General features: G+C 35.1%; 4 protein-coding genes across 4 annotated transcripts; 3 read left to right on the top strand and 1 right to left on the bottom strand.

The window, feature by feature from the left end:
* Window positions 1-353: 353 nt before the first annotated feature.
* Window positions 354-1,322, top strand: LOC113149585 (trace amine-associated receptor 1-like). Its single transcript, XM_026341791.1, has one exon. It carries the CDS (start codon window positions 354-356, stop codon window positions 1,320-1,322), a length of 969 nt encoding a protein of 322 aa, XP_026197576.1.
* Window positions 1,323-5,714: 4,392 nt separating this feature from the next.
* LOC113149584 (trace amine-associated receptor 1-like) lies at window positions 5,715-6,707 on the top strand. Its single transcript, XM_026341790.1, has one exon. It carries the CDS (start codon window positions 5,715-5,717, stop codon window positions 6,705-6,707), a length of 993 nt encoding a protein of 330 aa, XP_026197575.1.
* Window positions 6,708-8,384: 1,677 nt separating this feature from the next.
* Window positions 8,385-9,275, top strand: LOC113149583 (trace amine-associated receptor 1-like). The gene has a single exon (XM_026341789.1). The coding sequence runs from the start codon at window positions 8,385-8,387 to the stop codon at window positions 9,273-9,275; it is 891 nt and encodes a 296-aa protein (XP_026197574.1).
* Window positions 9,276-12,276: 3,001 nt separating this feature from the next.
* On the bottom strand, window positions 12,277-13,278 carry LOC113149568 (trace amine-associated receptor 1-like). Its single transcript, XM_026341774.1, has one exon. The coding sequence runs from the start codon at window positions 13,276-13,278 to the stop codon at window positions 12,277-12,279; it is 1,002 nt and encodes a 333-aa protein (XP_026197559.1).
* Between the last annotated feature and the right edge of the window lie 658 nt (window positions 13,279-13,936).

Raw genomic sequence — 13,936 nt, 5'->3', positions numbered from 1 at the left:
ATAACATTTTTAGTAATTTACACACACACACACACACACACACACACACACACAAATGTTTTCTTAATTCTGACTGGACAGCTCTTATTCGTCATCGTTATGTTAACGAGACGACAACTCATAATAATGAACACCAGCAGTTAAAGCAACAGACACTGATAAGCAGTGTGGATGATGTATCTTGAGGGGCAGCTTATTATTGATATTCTTCAATGAAATGAAAATCACCACTTATTTCAAGAAACATCATGCTGTTTGTTTTGTACATTTCTACTGAGCTAAATTCATGTTTTTTACATTTGTCAGCACTATTGATTATAAGCATGAATCTAATCATTATAACCTATAGGAGCATGGAAACACAGTCTACTGGTTCCATTGTTTATGACATGCATCCCTGCTATAAGATATACAATGTTTCTTACATACTGATAAGTACCCCTTCTGTAGTATGTGTTTTGTTTTATGTATTTCTTGGCTCATTGTCTGTTGTTACAGTCTTTGGAAATCTTCTGGTAATAATCTCCATCATTTATTTCAAACAACTCCACACTCCTACAAACTCTCTCATCCTTTCTCTGGCTGTGGCTGACCTGCTGGTCGGGGTTTTAGTCTTTCCTTCCAGCATGGCGTTCCCTTTCAGCTTATGTCTTTTTAGGGAAAATGTATTTTGCAAAGTGCGGGACAGCATATATATAACACTTTGCACCTGCTCTATTCTGAACTTATGTTGTATTTCTATTGACAGGTATTACGCAGTGTGTCAGCCTCTGACTTACAGAATTAAGATAAATCATTCTGCTGTTGTGGTCATGATCCTGATCAGCTGGACTGTATCTGTCATAACTGGAAATAGCTTCACTTTTGCTGAATTAGAGCAAGGAACATGTGAAACATGTTCACTTAATGTTGTATTTGCAAACATCATATGGTTTATTTTTGCATTTTATCTCCCAGTGATCATAATGCTCTGTATCTACCTGAAGATTTTCCTTGTTGCACAGAGACAGGCTCGCAGCATCCAGAGCACAAAGTCTGGAGCAACTGTCAGTAAGATGGAGAGAAAGGCCACAAAAACTCTGGCTACTGTGTTGGGAGTGTTTTTAGTGTGCTGGTTTCCTTTCTTCTTTTGTTTCACCTTTCTTTCCTTCTTCATTTTAGTGCCAGTTCCTTTGATTGAAACACTGAATTGGTTTGTACTTTCAAATTCAACACTTAATCCATTTATTTATGGTTTCTTTTACAGTTGGTTTAGATCATCTGTCAGAATGATAATTTCTGGAAAAATATTTCAGGGTGATTTTACTAACTCAAACCTGTGATTTGCTAAACTAACAACACATCAATAAACATGGTAGTTAATTTAATTCAAAGACTCACTTAGAACTGTTATTCCCTTTAAATTGAAATAAACATCATTTTAAATGTATGGATTCATTTCAGTTTAAATTACACTGTGGAGCTCAGGTATTTAGCTTTTATATAAATGCTGGTTATAATAGTCTGCTCATTTTCCCATTTTGTTGTGTAAATTGATGCAGACCAAATGGTGCAGTGTAGTTAGGCTACTTATACTGGGGTTTGAATGTTTATACTTTCATGTTACATATTGTCTGTAGTAGTAATGCGTTTTTTAAAGTGATCTCCTAAATAAAACGTTTTAAGCTAGTTCATTATCTCACACAGTATTCATTAAAATGTATCTAAAAAAAAAAGAAACAAACACCAACAAACATTGTTTTTCCATTTAGCCAGTTTATTTAATGTCTGCAAAAACCTTAGATGTTACACCAACTGATTTTTATTGGACAGAATAAAATATTTAAATCAGCCATTTTATTTTGAGTGTCAAATGGGTGTTTAGATCAGACAAACGAGTAAGAAGAAGAAAAAAAAAAAAAAAGTGTAAACGGTCCGCTCTTAGAAAGCGCTTTTCTGCTTAGCTGGTACTCAAAGTGCTTTACACTGCGTCTCATTCACACACACCAATGGCAGAGCTACTATAAAGCTGGGACACTTTAGCATGCGACGTGGCAGCCGGGAATCGAATCACCAATCCTGTGATTGGCAACTGCTCTACCTATTGAACCACAGCCACCCACAAAACCATGAACTAAAAATACTGCCATAACGCAGGCAAAAATACAGACTTATGAACTAACTAAAACATACAAAGTACCAACTGAACAATCAATGAACAAAAATACAAACTATTAAACACAAACTGATGCAATACAAAGTAACAAAAAAGGCAGGAAAACACCAACAGGTATATGAACCAAACAATACAAAGTAATGTCGTAGAGATTTTTCCCTTTTTCTCTAAATGTTGTAAAATCTTAGCAGACTTCAAGGAAGGACTTAGTGTGATGAACCATCTCAATTTTATAGATACATGTTGCCATGGAGAAAACACCACAATCATGTAATATAACATAATATTCCTGAAGAACTATGTATACGTATACCATAAAGAAAACAAGTTCTTCTACACATAAATTGACTGTTTGGACAAAAAGCTTCACTCCAAGTCTGTGTTAATCATTTGTTACAACTTTGTGAGCCATAACCCATCTCCTATACATGTCTTGTCTATGAACCCTTGTCATGTTTAGTATCTTTGCTTTCTTTCATTCTCAAGTTGCTCTTTTCTTCTACAGGAACACATCAAAACCTTTCACAAGCTGGACGAAGGACTCCACGGCCAGAGAGACAGTGTTTGCTGGGAATGGCGGCTGGGAGCAGCGGATGAGTCCAGAGAAGAGTCCGAATGCAAACACAGATGGGGGTGATGGTAATGCTAAATCCAAAGTCCCAAAACACCATGTGGCAAAACAGTCTGGGGTGATATACAAAGGCAGTTTAAACAAACAGTCCAAAAGGTAAATATCCAAGTCAGGGGTTATCCAGTTAATACGCAGTGAGACAATTCAGTGATAAGTCCAGCAGGCCTACTCCACAATAGCAAAACAGTCCAGCTAAAACACTAATCCGGTACTGTGAGCAGGGGTAGGAGGACAAGAAGAACACAGAACAGGAGAGGAAAAACTCACAGTTGCCGAGGGTCAGATCCAGGGCAGGCAGACTCAGAATATCAAAAATGGTAGTCCAAATGAAATGCTGGTTAGGGTTCAGGAGCAGAGAATAAACTATCTGACAGCAGAGAAAGGTAAGCAGATCTGTATATGTAGTGTGGGGGAAGCCAGGTGCAATCAATCAGGTGAGTGAAAGTAATCAGGCTGGGAGGAGGAAACAGGAAGTTGCCAAAATAAGGGCATGTGGAAAAGCCAGGCTGCAAGGAGGCCGGAACCATAACAAAAACCAACTTACAAACAAGAATGCCAAGTCCAAAGAGTTATCTTACCATCAGACCAACGAACCAACAAACAAGAGCAGCGCATGGTGTCCAAAGCAACAAACCAGCAACAAACAAAAGACTGAGGGAAGCATATAAAACAAAAGGGACACACAGGTGAAAAAAAATCTGTAATCACTGAGTCTGGCAAGTGGAGGAAGGGAAAGTCCATAAAAGGGTATGGCAGGAGAGCAGGTGAATCAAAAGGGAAACAAAAAGACAACCAACCAAGGAGCCGAGGAACTGTAACAATGGAGGGCACAACTTAACATAATATCATTATGCAAGGGCATCTGTAGTCCTAGAGAATAGCTGTAAGGGCAAGCCTCATTTTCTATCTTGGTAAAAAATAAGATGGGAGTTGATTAAGGACTACTAAGTGAATAAAATATAAATCTAGCATTGCTCCTATTCAAAGATGGTCTGGGGAGGCATATTCATTTAGATTTTCATGCCGTAGCCGATGGTACCTTGAGTGCTGTAAGGTACAGGGATTTCTCTTTCATAAGAATGTATGAGCTAATTTGGCCAAAGTAGGTAGACAGTTCAAGGATGACCAAGCCATCAATGCCACTGACTGGTCCACATTTTTGCCTGATCTAAAATTAATTGGGCACCTATGGGGCATGTATTGGTTTATCCGATGCCACCAAACACCACCACAAACTGTTAGGGAGCTGAATGATATCCTGTTAAACCCTCTCCCACGTGTTGTCCAGCGTTGAAAGCTTGATTACCTGGATCAGGTGTGTTTACTTCAGATGTAAAATCCTCATTGCATTTGCCAATTTTGTGATCCACCAAAGCCAGTGGAGGAAGCAGTTGTCTGCTTTGATCTTCCCAATGTGGTACATGCTTGTATCTACCTAATGGGCCTTATGTATTGCCTGAAACTAATTTAATCTAAGAATGAAATGAGAGTTTATTCGTCTTCAGTGTTCAATTATGTGTTTATGGCTTTTAGGCATGTTTTTTTTTTAGATTTCTTCCTAGAGACTGACAACGGAAAGAACTGTCCCCTTAGGTTCATGACCTTACAGTCATTTTACATGTCTAACACCTATTCAGATGTAACTGAAGATGTAGGGTTTCACTCAGTTTCCAGTCGTAGGATTAACATTGCATTTATTCAAACATTCTTCCACAGCAATAAAGTTGCACTACTCAATTTTATTTCTAGGAAGATACCATGCTAATTTGCTGACTTTGCCTATACTCTTTCCATTTAGATTCATGTAGCCAAATATCTGTTTTATACAGTACACAAAACATCGCTTGATGTTATAAATGGATTGCCATGATATTTGATGTGTTTTCATAGTGCTCAAAGAGTACTTGTGACTATATGACCTTGTAGTACACCCTAGTCAACTCCATTCTCCTGATATGTCTCAGTTGCTAACATAAATCCAAATAAATATAATTTTGAGTCCAGTCATCTAGGAGAGGTGTTATCTTCAAGTTGACTTCCTTCTTGTTAGATTGAACATTGTCACTACTCATCTAAGTCCCCTCTTCATTCAACAAATTCAAAAACATACATTTATCCTCCAGGATTTGTCACCTGCCCCGAATTAACCAGCCCCTCTGGCTGATGTGTGAAGTGCTCTTAATGTTTCCAGGGATAGATGAAAAGGCAGAATGATACATTGGAAACAGATTGTCTCCAGTTGGAATGGCTCAACTTTTAGATGTAACTTTGACATGATCACATTTGGCAAAACAAGTAGATCCCAAGTAGATCCCACACAAATGAGGTTGATGCTAGTTGCAAAATGTATATTGTTTTATAAAATAATTAAGTAACTAATTAATTAAGTAGTTGCGAAGTACCAAGTAGTTGGTATTAGTCTTGCCTGATTTACATAATAATATGATGCAAAAAGCTCCTTCATTTTGTAAATCAAACAAGTGACAAGTTATTTTTTATCTGTTTACATCTATGTCATGAATGTAATATAGTGTAAGAGCTGGATATTTCTTTTCCTAAATGCTGTTTTGTTGTTTCTTAGAGTTAGTAGTTAGAATTACTTTTAGTGTATTGAGCCCTTAGGGTCCCTATAAGGTTCACACATTTGATTGGACAAACTAAGACTGCATTCATTAAAGTCATGTGATGTAGGATAATAAACATCAACCCCCAAGGTTGTGCACACTGCAAAGAGGCTCAGATCACCCTGCAGCATCAATGCATCGATAATCTTGATGGTTTGATAGGTATGATATGAACTGTATTCAAAAAAGAGGGTGACTTTTATGAGGGTGTATTACTGCAGAACAAAATGGTTCAATCTAAATATATATTTGAATTCACTATAAAGTTGATCAATAATGGAACATTAATTTGCAGGAGCCATAAATGGAACCAGAAGTGGCTGTCAGCTGGGCTAAGAGTATACATCCCTGCTATAAAATAGAAAATCTGTCTTATGTACTAATAAGCACCCCTTCCACAATATGTGTTTCGTTGTACATTTTCCTTGGCTTAATATCTGTTACTGCAATTTGTGGTAATCTTCTCATTATAATCTCCATTATTTACTTCAAACAGCTCCACACTCCTACAAACGCTCTCATCCTCTCTCTGGCTGTGGCTGACCTGCTTGTGGGGATTTTAGTTTTTCCTTTCACCATGGCGTTCTCTGTCAGCTCATGTTTGTATTATGAGCATTTATTTTGTAAGATACGAAGCAGCTTTGATGTAACACTGAGTACATCTTCTATTCTGCATTTATGTAGCATTTCTATTGACAGATACTATGCAGTGTGTCACCCTCTAACATACAGAACTAAGATAAACCATTCTGTTGTTTTACTCATGATTTTGGTGAGCTGGAGTACATCTGCTGTTGTTGCAATTGGCCTTTTAATGGCAGGGTTAAACCAAGATGCGTGTAAAGAAAAGTGTTTCATTGATGTTTTACTAGCAACAACTATGGGAATTATCTTGTCATTTTATCTCCCACTGATCATAATGCTCTGTATCTATTTGAAGATTTTTCTTGTTGCACAGAGACATGCACGCAGCATCCATAACACAACCTGTCAGAGCACAAAGTCTGGAGCAACTGTCAGTAAGATGGAGAGAAAGGCCACAAAAACACTGGCTATAGTTATGGGAGTGTTTCTCATCTGTTGGACACCCTGCTTTGTTTGCACGACCTTTACTTCTGTTGGTAATTATGAAGTGTCTGTATCTCTGACTGAAACACTTATCTGGCTTGCACTGTCAAATTCAATGCTCAATCCATTTATTTATGCTTTCTTTTACAAGTGGTTTAGATCAGCTTTTAGAATTATAATTTCTGGAAAAATATTTCAAGGGGGTTTTGCTAACTATAAACTACAATGACATTCTTTGGAGTGCTGAAATAGACTGAAACATATACAGTACTACGAAAAGGTGGCAAAATACAGGTTAAGGCTTCTTTATTCTGTGGATCTTTATGTTAGGCTGCTTACTTTATTCTATCTTACTTCATTATTCTATCTGACACCATATAAACATTTTAAAACAAAACATGCTATAATAAGACATATTGACTATTTACATATGCCAATAGCAGTGTAAGAAGTGTAAATATAATCCATGTTTTGAAAATGGTTAATGCTATATTCATATTTATCCATTAATGGAGAAAAACAACCTAAGAGGCAATGGGATCTTTCGGAGAAAGCACTGCAATCCATTTTCTAAATATTTGACAATGCATTGCCCACATTTCATGTAGTTATAATTTCTGTTTATTTGACATAGGCAATATGTACCTAAATGGTAAACCTCTACCACTCCCTGACCCTAGTTACATGTAAAAAAAAGGTTCATAAACATAATAAAGTTGCAGAAGATGTAAAAAAACTCTTATGAAGTATAACCTTTTGAGATTTCCAGTACACTATATATATATATATATATATATATTTATTTATAGGTCAGGACAGGTCAGGCTTTAATGGTTGTATTTATGTATTTTCTCTCCCTTGTAGATCCCAATCAGCCAAAGCTCCAGAGCTATCGTCTCCACGCTTCGTACTTTACACTTTTGTGTACCCTTAAAATGTGTTCCTTGCTTCCAGCGTCTTTTCTGTCCTTTTAAACTTAAATTCTCACAGGCAACTCCTAGCCAGTTAGAACACATCCATAACTCTCCCACATTTTGGGGCCCATAGGAATAATTTCTTTAGGTAGGAATGTTGATAAACTGCCCTGCTACTAAGTAAGAGCATGAAACTATTATTAAATATGGGACTGCATATGGGCATTCGCAATTCCTAATAGTGGACTAAATCTTACACCTTTAATCATGCTATTCAGTGTGTGATTAAAAAAAATACATAAATACAACCATTAAAACCTGACCTGTCACTCAGGGTTTCCTCTTTACCTCATTAGTGAGTGTTTGTTGTGCTCTTGGAGCGTGGTCTGATGTTAAGAGAAGATTGTTAGTGACTTTTACCAGTGCTGTGATATAGTTTCAGGAATGAAAGGCAGTTACAAACAAGCACAATTATTATGCCAAATTTTAATTATTGCCTTTTGTTACATATCATTACCTCCCTTTGTGTCTGCCTTTTGTCAACATATCAGTTATCAGAATAAATGCATGCAGAATAATATTTATTAAAACAAATTACATACACCCACACCTAATACACTGATGAATACACTGACATCATTGTTGTCATGGGTGGGAAATGATCTGATTGGACAAGCTAACCTTGTATTATATTCATGAGATAACTAGTATTTGATAAGTACAAATCTGTCACAGTGGCAGAGTGGAAAAGGACATTTTCAGTTCTGAATATAAACACACCTCATTAGGGCTGAATCGGTATGGTATGAAACTATCATAGTAATAATAATATATAAATGTAGTGTATTCAATATTACTTTTCTTATATTTTTATGTATGTATTACTGTTGTTACTGTTAACTACAAACAAACTGGAAATGATTGTCAACAGGACTTACATTACTAACATAAATACCTGCTTCGAAATAGATGTTTTTTACACACTGACAAGCATGCATGTCGTATGTATCTTACTTCATATTTTCCTTGGGTCAATATCTGTTGTTACAACATGTGGAAACCTCCTTGTAATAATTTCCATAATTTACTTCAAACAGCTCCACACACCTACAAATTATCTTGTTCTGTCTCTGGCTGTGGCTGACCTGCTTGTAGGGACTTTAGTTTGTCCTCTTACCATAAAATTCTCTACAAGTGCATGTCATTACAATTATGATTTGTTTTGTAAAGTACGGAGCACCTTTGGTACATCGCTGTGCACATGTTCTATTCTGCATTTATGTTGTATTTCTATTGATAGATATTATGCAGTTTGTCAGCCTCTGACATATAGAACTAAGATCAATAATAGTGTTACTGTGATCATGACCTTGATGAGCTGGGGTATTTCTGCTTTTATTGGAGTCGGCTTGGCTACTGTGAGATCACCCCCAAAAATATGTGGAAAACTGTGTTTAAATAATGTTATACTGGTAAACTCTATGGGACTTATTTTTGCATTTTACCTCCCAATGATCATAATGCTTAGTATCTACTTGAAGATTTTCCTTGTTGCACAGAGACAGGCGCGCAGCATCCAGAGCACAAAGTTGGGAGCAACTGTCAGTAAGATGGAAAGGAAAGCCACCAAAACATTGGCTATTGTTATGGGAATGTTTCTGATGTGTTGGCTGCCTTTTTTTCTCTGTACAACTATCCTTAATCTTATTCATGTTTCAGTACCAGATGTTTTGATCGAATTTCTTACCTGGCTCGCATTGTCAAATTCAGTGCTCAACCCATTAATTTACGCTTTTTTTTACAGCTGGTTCCGCGTAGCTTTCAGACTGATAGTTTCAGGAAAAATAATTCAAGGTGATTACACTAACTTAAAATTGCTTTGACTTGTTGTTTAGTGTGCTGAAATATTCTGCACACATCAGTAATGACTAACAATTTATATCTGAGATGGCTCCATTTTTTGTCATTTATACATTTGTACAGTAGGAACATTTAATCTTTATAGGTGTTTAAAGTACACATAGTCAATACTCAAGTAAAATTGCAAGTATCTGCTTATAATTAATACTTAATACCATGAGTAGAAGCATAATTTTCTACTCGAAATACAAACTTAAAATTTTACCTAATATACAAAAGTAAAAGTCTTTACCAAAGATAACAGTATTTTAAAGAGTGTTGAATATGATGCTTTTGACAACATAAATGTAAAAGTTTAGTCTAGATTTGTTTGACAAATTATAGCAGAAATATATGATGATTATTAAAATACGAAGTTCAAAGACACCTGTGATGCTAATTAGAGGACACACCTTTGTTTAACACATCTCTATGGTAAACTGTTTTCTCTTATCTTTTCTGGGTACAATCCTTTTTGTCCAGGTCTGTTACATTAGTTTGTTTTTAAAAATGATTCTGTTGAGCCACAATTCAAAAGCAATTCATTGATTCGTTTTTTTAAGGCTGATTTGACAAAAGTAATCTTATTATTACTATTGTCAGTTTCAAGTTATTTCATTGACCCTTGTGGGTTTTTATTTCTTTAACAGAAGGGTACCAATAATTTTGTCCATGTGCTTATGACCATAAATTAAAGTACCTAAAGCTACAGATTTTGATTATAATGGCTAGAGATCACAAATGTGATGCAGGTGTTAGTGTATCCATGGTTCTCATCTGGCCAAAAATTATCTTGCTGTGCTTCACTGGTATTCCCTGATGACATGTTTCTGTTTACATAATTTAAAAATGTGTCATAAAAAACTCACTTTTTTAAAATTCTACTCCCACCATTATGTTTTAGTCAAACATGAGAGAAACATTTTCTACACACCTACAAATTCAAGTCTCCAAAGTGTTTCATCATTAATAATAATGTTTTATGTAGTCTATGCATGTGATTGAATTGATTTTCTAAATTTGATTGTTTGTGTTTGACCTCTTGCAGTTTCTATATATGTATACGTCAATTTGACTGCTTTCATGTGTATATCATTATATGCACTTATGACATCATATAAATATTTTACAATTAAATTATACAAATAATATATACAACATTGGTTATGTTGAGTTACATTTCACTCCATTTAAGTCACTTTGATCAGGGGGAAATGACAGGTATTAATACAGAAGATAGTAATTGATGAAGTTGAATGAGATGTGGGGGCTGAGGGACAGAGGGATGGATAATTGATAGAGTGAAAAGAGGTGAAGAGGGGGAGAGAACCACGTGGCTGGAAAAAGAGAGCACAAGGATCTGGCATTAGGGAGAAGAAAAGGCAAGAAAAAAAAGAAACAACCACACCAAAAACACAAATGTTCTTGAAGTTGTCACATTAAAGTTAATTATTAGTATTCCACTAATAATTAATCTATAATATTATAGATTAAGATCTATCTTATTAGATCTATAATATGATTATATTATATTATATTATATTATATTATATTATATTATATTATATTATATTATATTATATTATATTATATTATATTATATTATATTATATTATATTATATAGTGATTAATATAATTAATCAATCCCGTGATTATTTGTGAGTGCACCAACCAACACCTCCTGGTGTGAGCTGGTCCATTGTTTAGGGTTGGAGGAGGGTAGGCGGCTCTTCTTTGTCTTCTTGTGTCTTCCTGTTGAGTGTTCTGTAGAAGAAGTTGGGGATGAAGGGTTGATAATAAGACAGGATTCCCAGCATCTGCACCAGATCACCTTCAGTTGTAGGTGTTCTCTCTTTTAAGGCCTGCACAGGTGCAACAACCTTAGGGTGAACTTTTTGGAATTCCATGGTTTTCTGCATTATTTTGTCAAAATGTGATCTGATCTTCATCTAAGTCAAGAGTATTAATAAATATAATGTACACGCACAAAAAAATATATATTCTTCAAGTCATTCCATAGCATTTCGTTTAGATTGAGGTCAGGGCTCTGACTCTACCATTCCAAATGTAATACTGTGTGTTCTTTTCAAATGTTCAACCTTAATTTTATCAATCCACAAAACATTTTACCAATACTGCTCTGGAGTGTCAATGTGATCTTTGGCAAACTTGCAGCAATGTTCTTTTTAGTAAGCAGCCCATTCTCCATCTGGCCACAGAAATACTGCAGAGGACAATTTCTTTTACATGTATGTTACATTTCTATATTTTTGGGACAGCATATTCAAGCTAGTGCAAATGGCAAGAGCCTGGTGCACAAAACCTGAGGCATCTTCGTATACAGGTCTTCATATATTCTGTCATTGCCTGAATGAAAGAGATGTAGTTTTAAGTTGTTTGCAGTATTTCATTTATTCAGTATCTTTACACATCTGCTCAAGTTTGTGTTAAAATCACACTACTGTACGCAGACTAAACAAATTACTGGTATTTTTGTGAAAAATAAGGATTTATTAAGGATTTTGACACCCATTATTTAGTTGTTCTTTGTGGAAACCACATACAGTATAGAGAGGAGAAATTATTACAGTAATAGCTTTGAAAATACATACATGTACATACATATATAGACAGAAAATACATTACATATGAATGTATATCTTACACATCTTAAGATTAAAAACAGAGTAAGTGTGTGGAATGGGACTTTTATGTAGGATATGTCAGATATTAACTAATATTTTACACATAATATGTGCAGATCCTCCTGTTATCGCTATGGGATATTGTTTTGGTATAATTTTTATTTTAATTGTAAGTATAGTTAAACAGAAAATACAGGTTTATACAGTAGATTTAATTTGGCTTAGGTAGTGAATAGGTGCAATTGGTGAAATGTTATATTGTTTTAAACAATAATCTTAAATATTCTTATAAGTATTACTCTCAATTCAAAATTGTATTAAAGTATTTGTAACGAAAACTCATAGGAGTTTAGAGTTAGCTAAATTACCTTGAAATATTTTTCCAGAAATTATCATTCGAGAAGCTGATCTAAACCAGCTGTAGAAGAAAGCGTAAATAAATGGATTGAGCATTGAATTTGACAGTGTGAGCCAGTTAAGTGTTTCAATAACAGCAACTGGTGTTACACTGTATGTTAAAGGCTGAAAGACGATGCAAAGAAAATAAGGAGTCCAACATAAGAGAAAAACTCCCATAACTGTAGCTAAAGTTTTTGTGGCCTTTCTTTCCATCTTACTGACAGTTGCTTCAGATTTTGTGCTCTGACATATGGTGCTCTGGATCCTGTTTGCCTGTCTTTGCGCAACAAGCAAAATTTTGAGGTAGATACAAAGCATTATAATGACTGGCATATAAAAAGAGAAAATACATGCCAGGGTGGTAGATATTAGTGCATCTGTTAAACAACTTCCTTCACATTTACCTTGATTAAAACCTGCAATTATGATGCCAACTCCAATTAAGGCAGCAATGCCCCAGCTCATTAGGATCATGATCACAACAACACTGTGGTTTATTTTACTTTTATAAGTAAGAGGCTGACATACTGCATAATATCTGTCAACAGAAATACAACACAAGTTCAGAATAGAAGCTGTGCTCAGTGTAACATCAAAGCTGCCCCTTACTTTACAAAATAAGGCTTCATGATACCAACATGAGGTTACAGTGAGCGCCATGCTGGAAGGAAAGACTAAAACACCAACAAGCAGATCAGCTACAGCCAGAGAGAGAATAAGATAGTTAGTAGGGATGTGCAGCTGTTTGAAGTAAATAATGGAAATGATTACAAGGAGGTTTCCACACATGGTAACAACAGACAATGAACCAAGAAAAATATACAATAATACGCATATTACAGAAGGTTTGCTTGTAAATATGTAAGTTGTGTTAATTGAATCATAGCAAGGATGTATGTTATTAACAGAGTAGGTTCTGTTGACTGTCGGTTGTGCTTCCATGCTTGTAGATTCCTGCAATTTTATTATGAACAATCAATCACACTGCAAAAGCATTTTAAAAACATGGATATTTACTCAGCATGTGCAATTATACCGAATAACATAAATGTTCTTAGGAAGCAAAGACAATCTACCTTTAAAGTTTCTCAGTGTTGATGTGTATCCTCATTCACTGTATCACTGTGCACAATCATTTGACAGTTTTTATATGATCACCTAGCCCACCCACATAATTACCATAATTAATGCAAATGCCTCTTGTCCAGTCAGATGGGGTTTATTTTATATTTGTTGATATATCATTGTTATGCGCTGTACTTCTGAATATGACTACATTTTAGCTGAAAAAAACAAAAAAAACTATAAAGTTCCAGAATACTTGTGTGACTATACCCACTTGTGTAGGGCTATAGATTAGGTAAACAGTCTTTTTTAGAGTTTTTATTGAGAAAAAAAAAGTTTTGCATCTTTCCCTAAAAAAAAAAAAAAAAATTAAAAAGAAAGAAAAAGGAAAAAACCACAAAGGTCACTGAAATAACTTGAAACTGAAAAAAGTAATAAATAAAAATTAACTCATGAAAATTGGACTTTGCTAGAGTTAGATAGATAATAATGGTTTAGTAGTTTACATAATGTGTATTATTTCAGTCGTACTGGC

This window comes from Anabas testudineus, chromosome 24, assembly GCF_900324465.2.
Source record: "Anabas testudineus chromosome 24, fAnaTes1.2, whole genome shotgun sequence".
NCBI classification, from domain to species: Eukaryota; Metazoa; Chordata; class Actinopteri; order Anabantiformes; family Anabantidae; genus Anabas; species Anabas testudineus.
The sequence above is the reverse complement of the archived record's forward strand: the minus strand, read 5'-3'. Positions and strand labels throughout refer to the sequence as shown.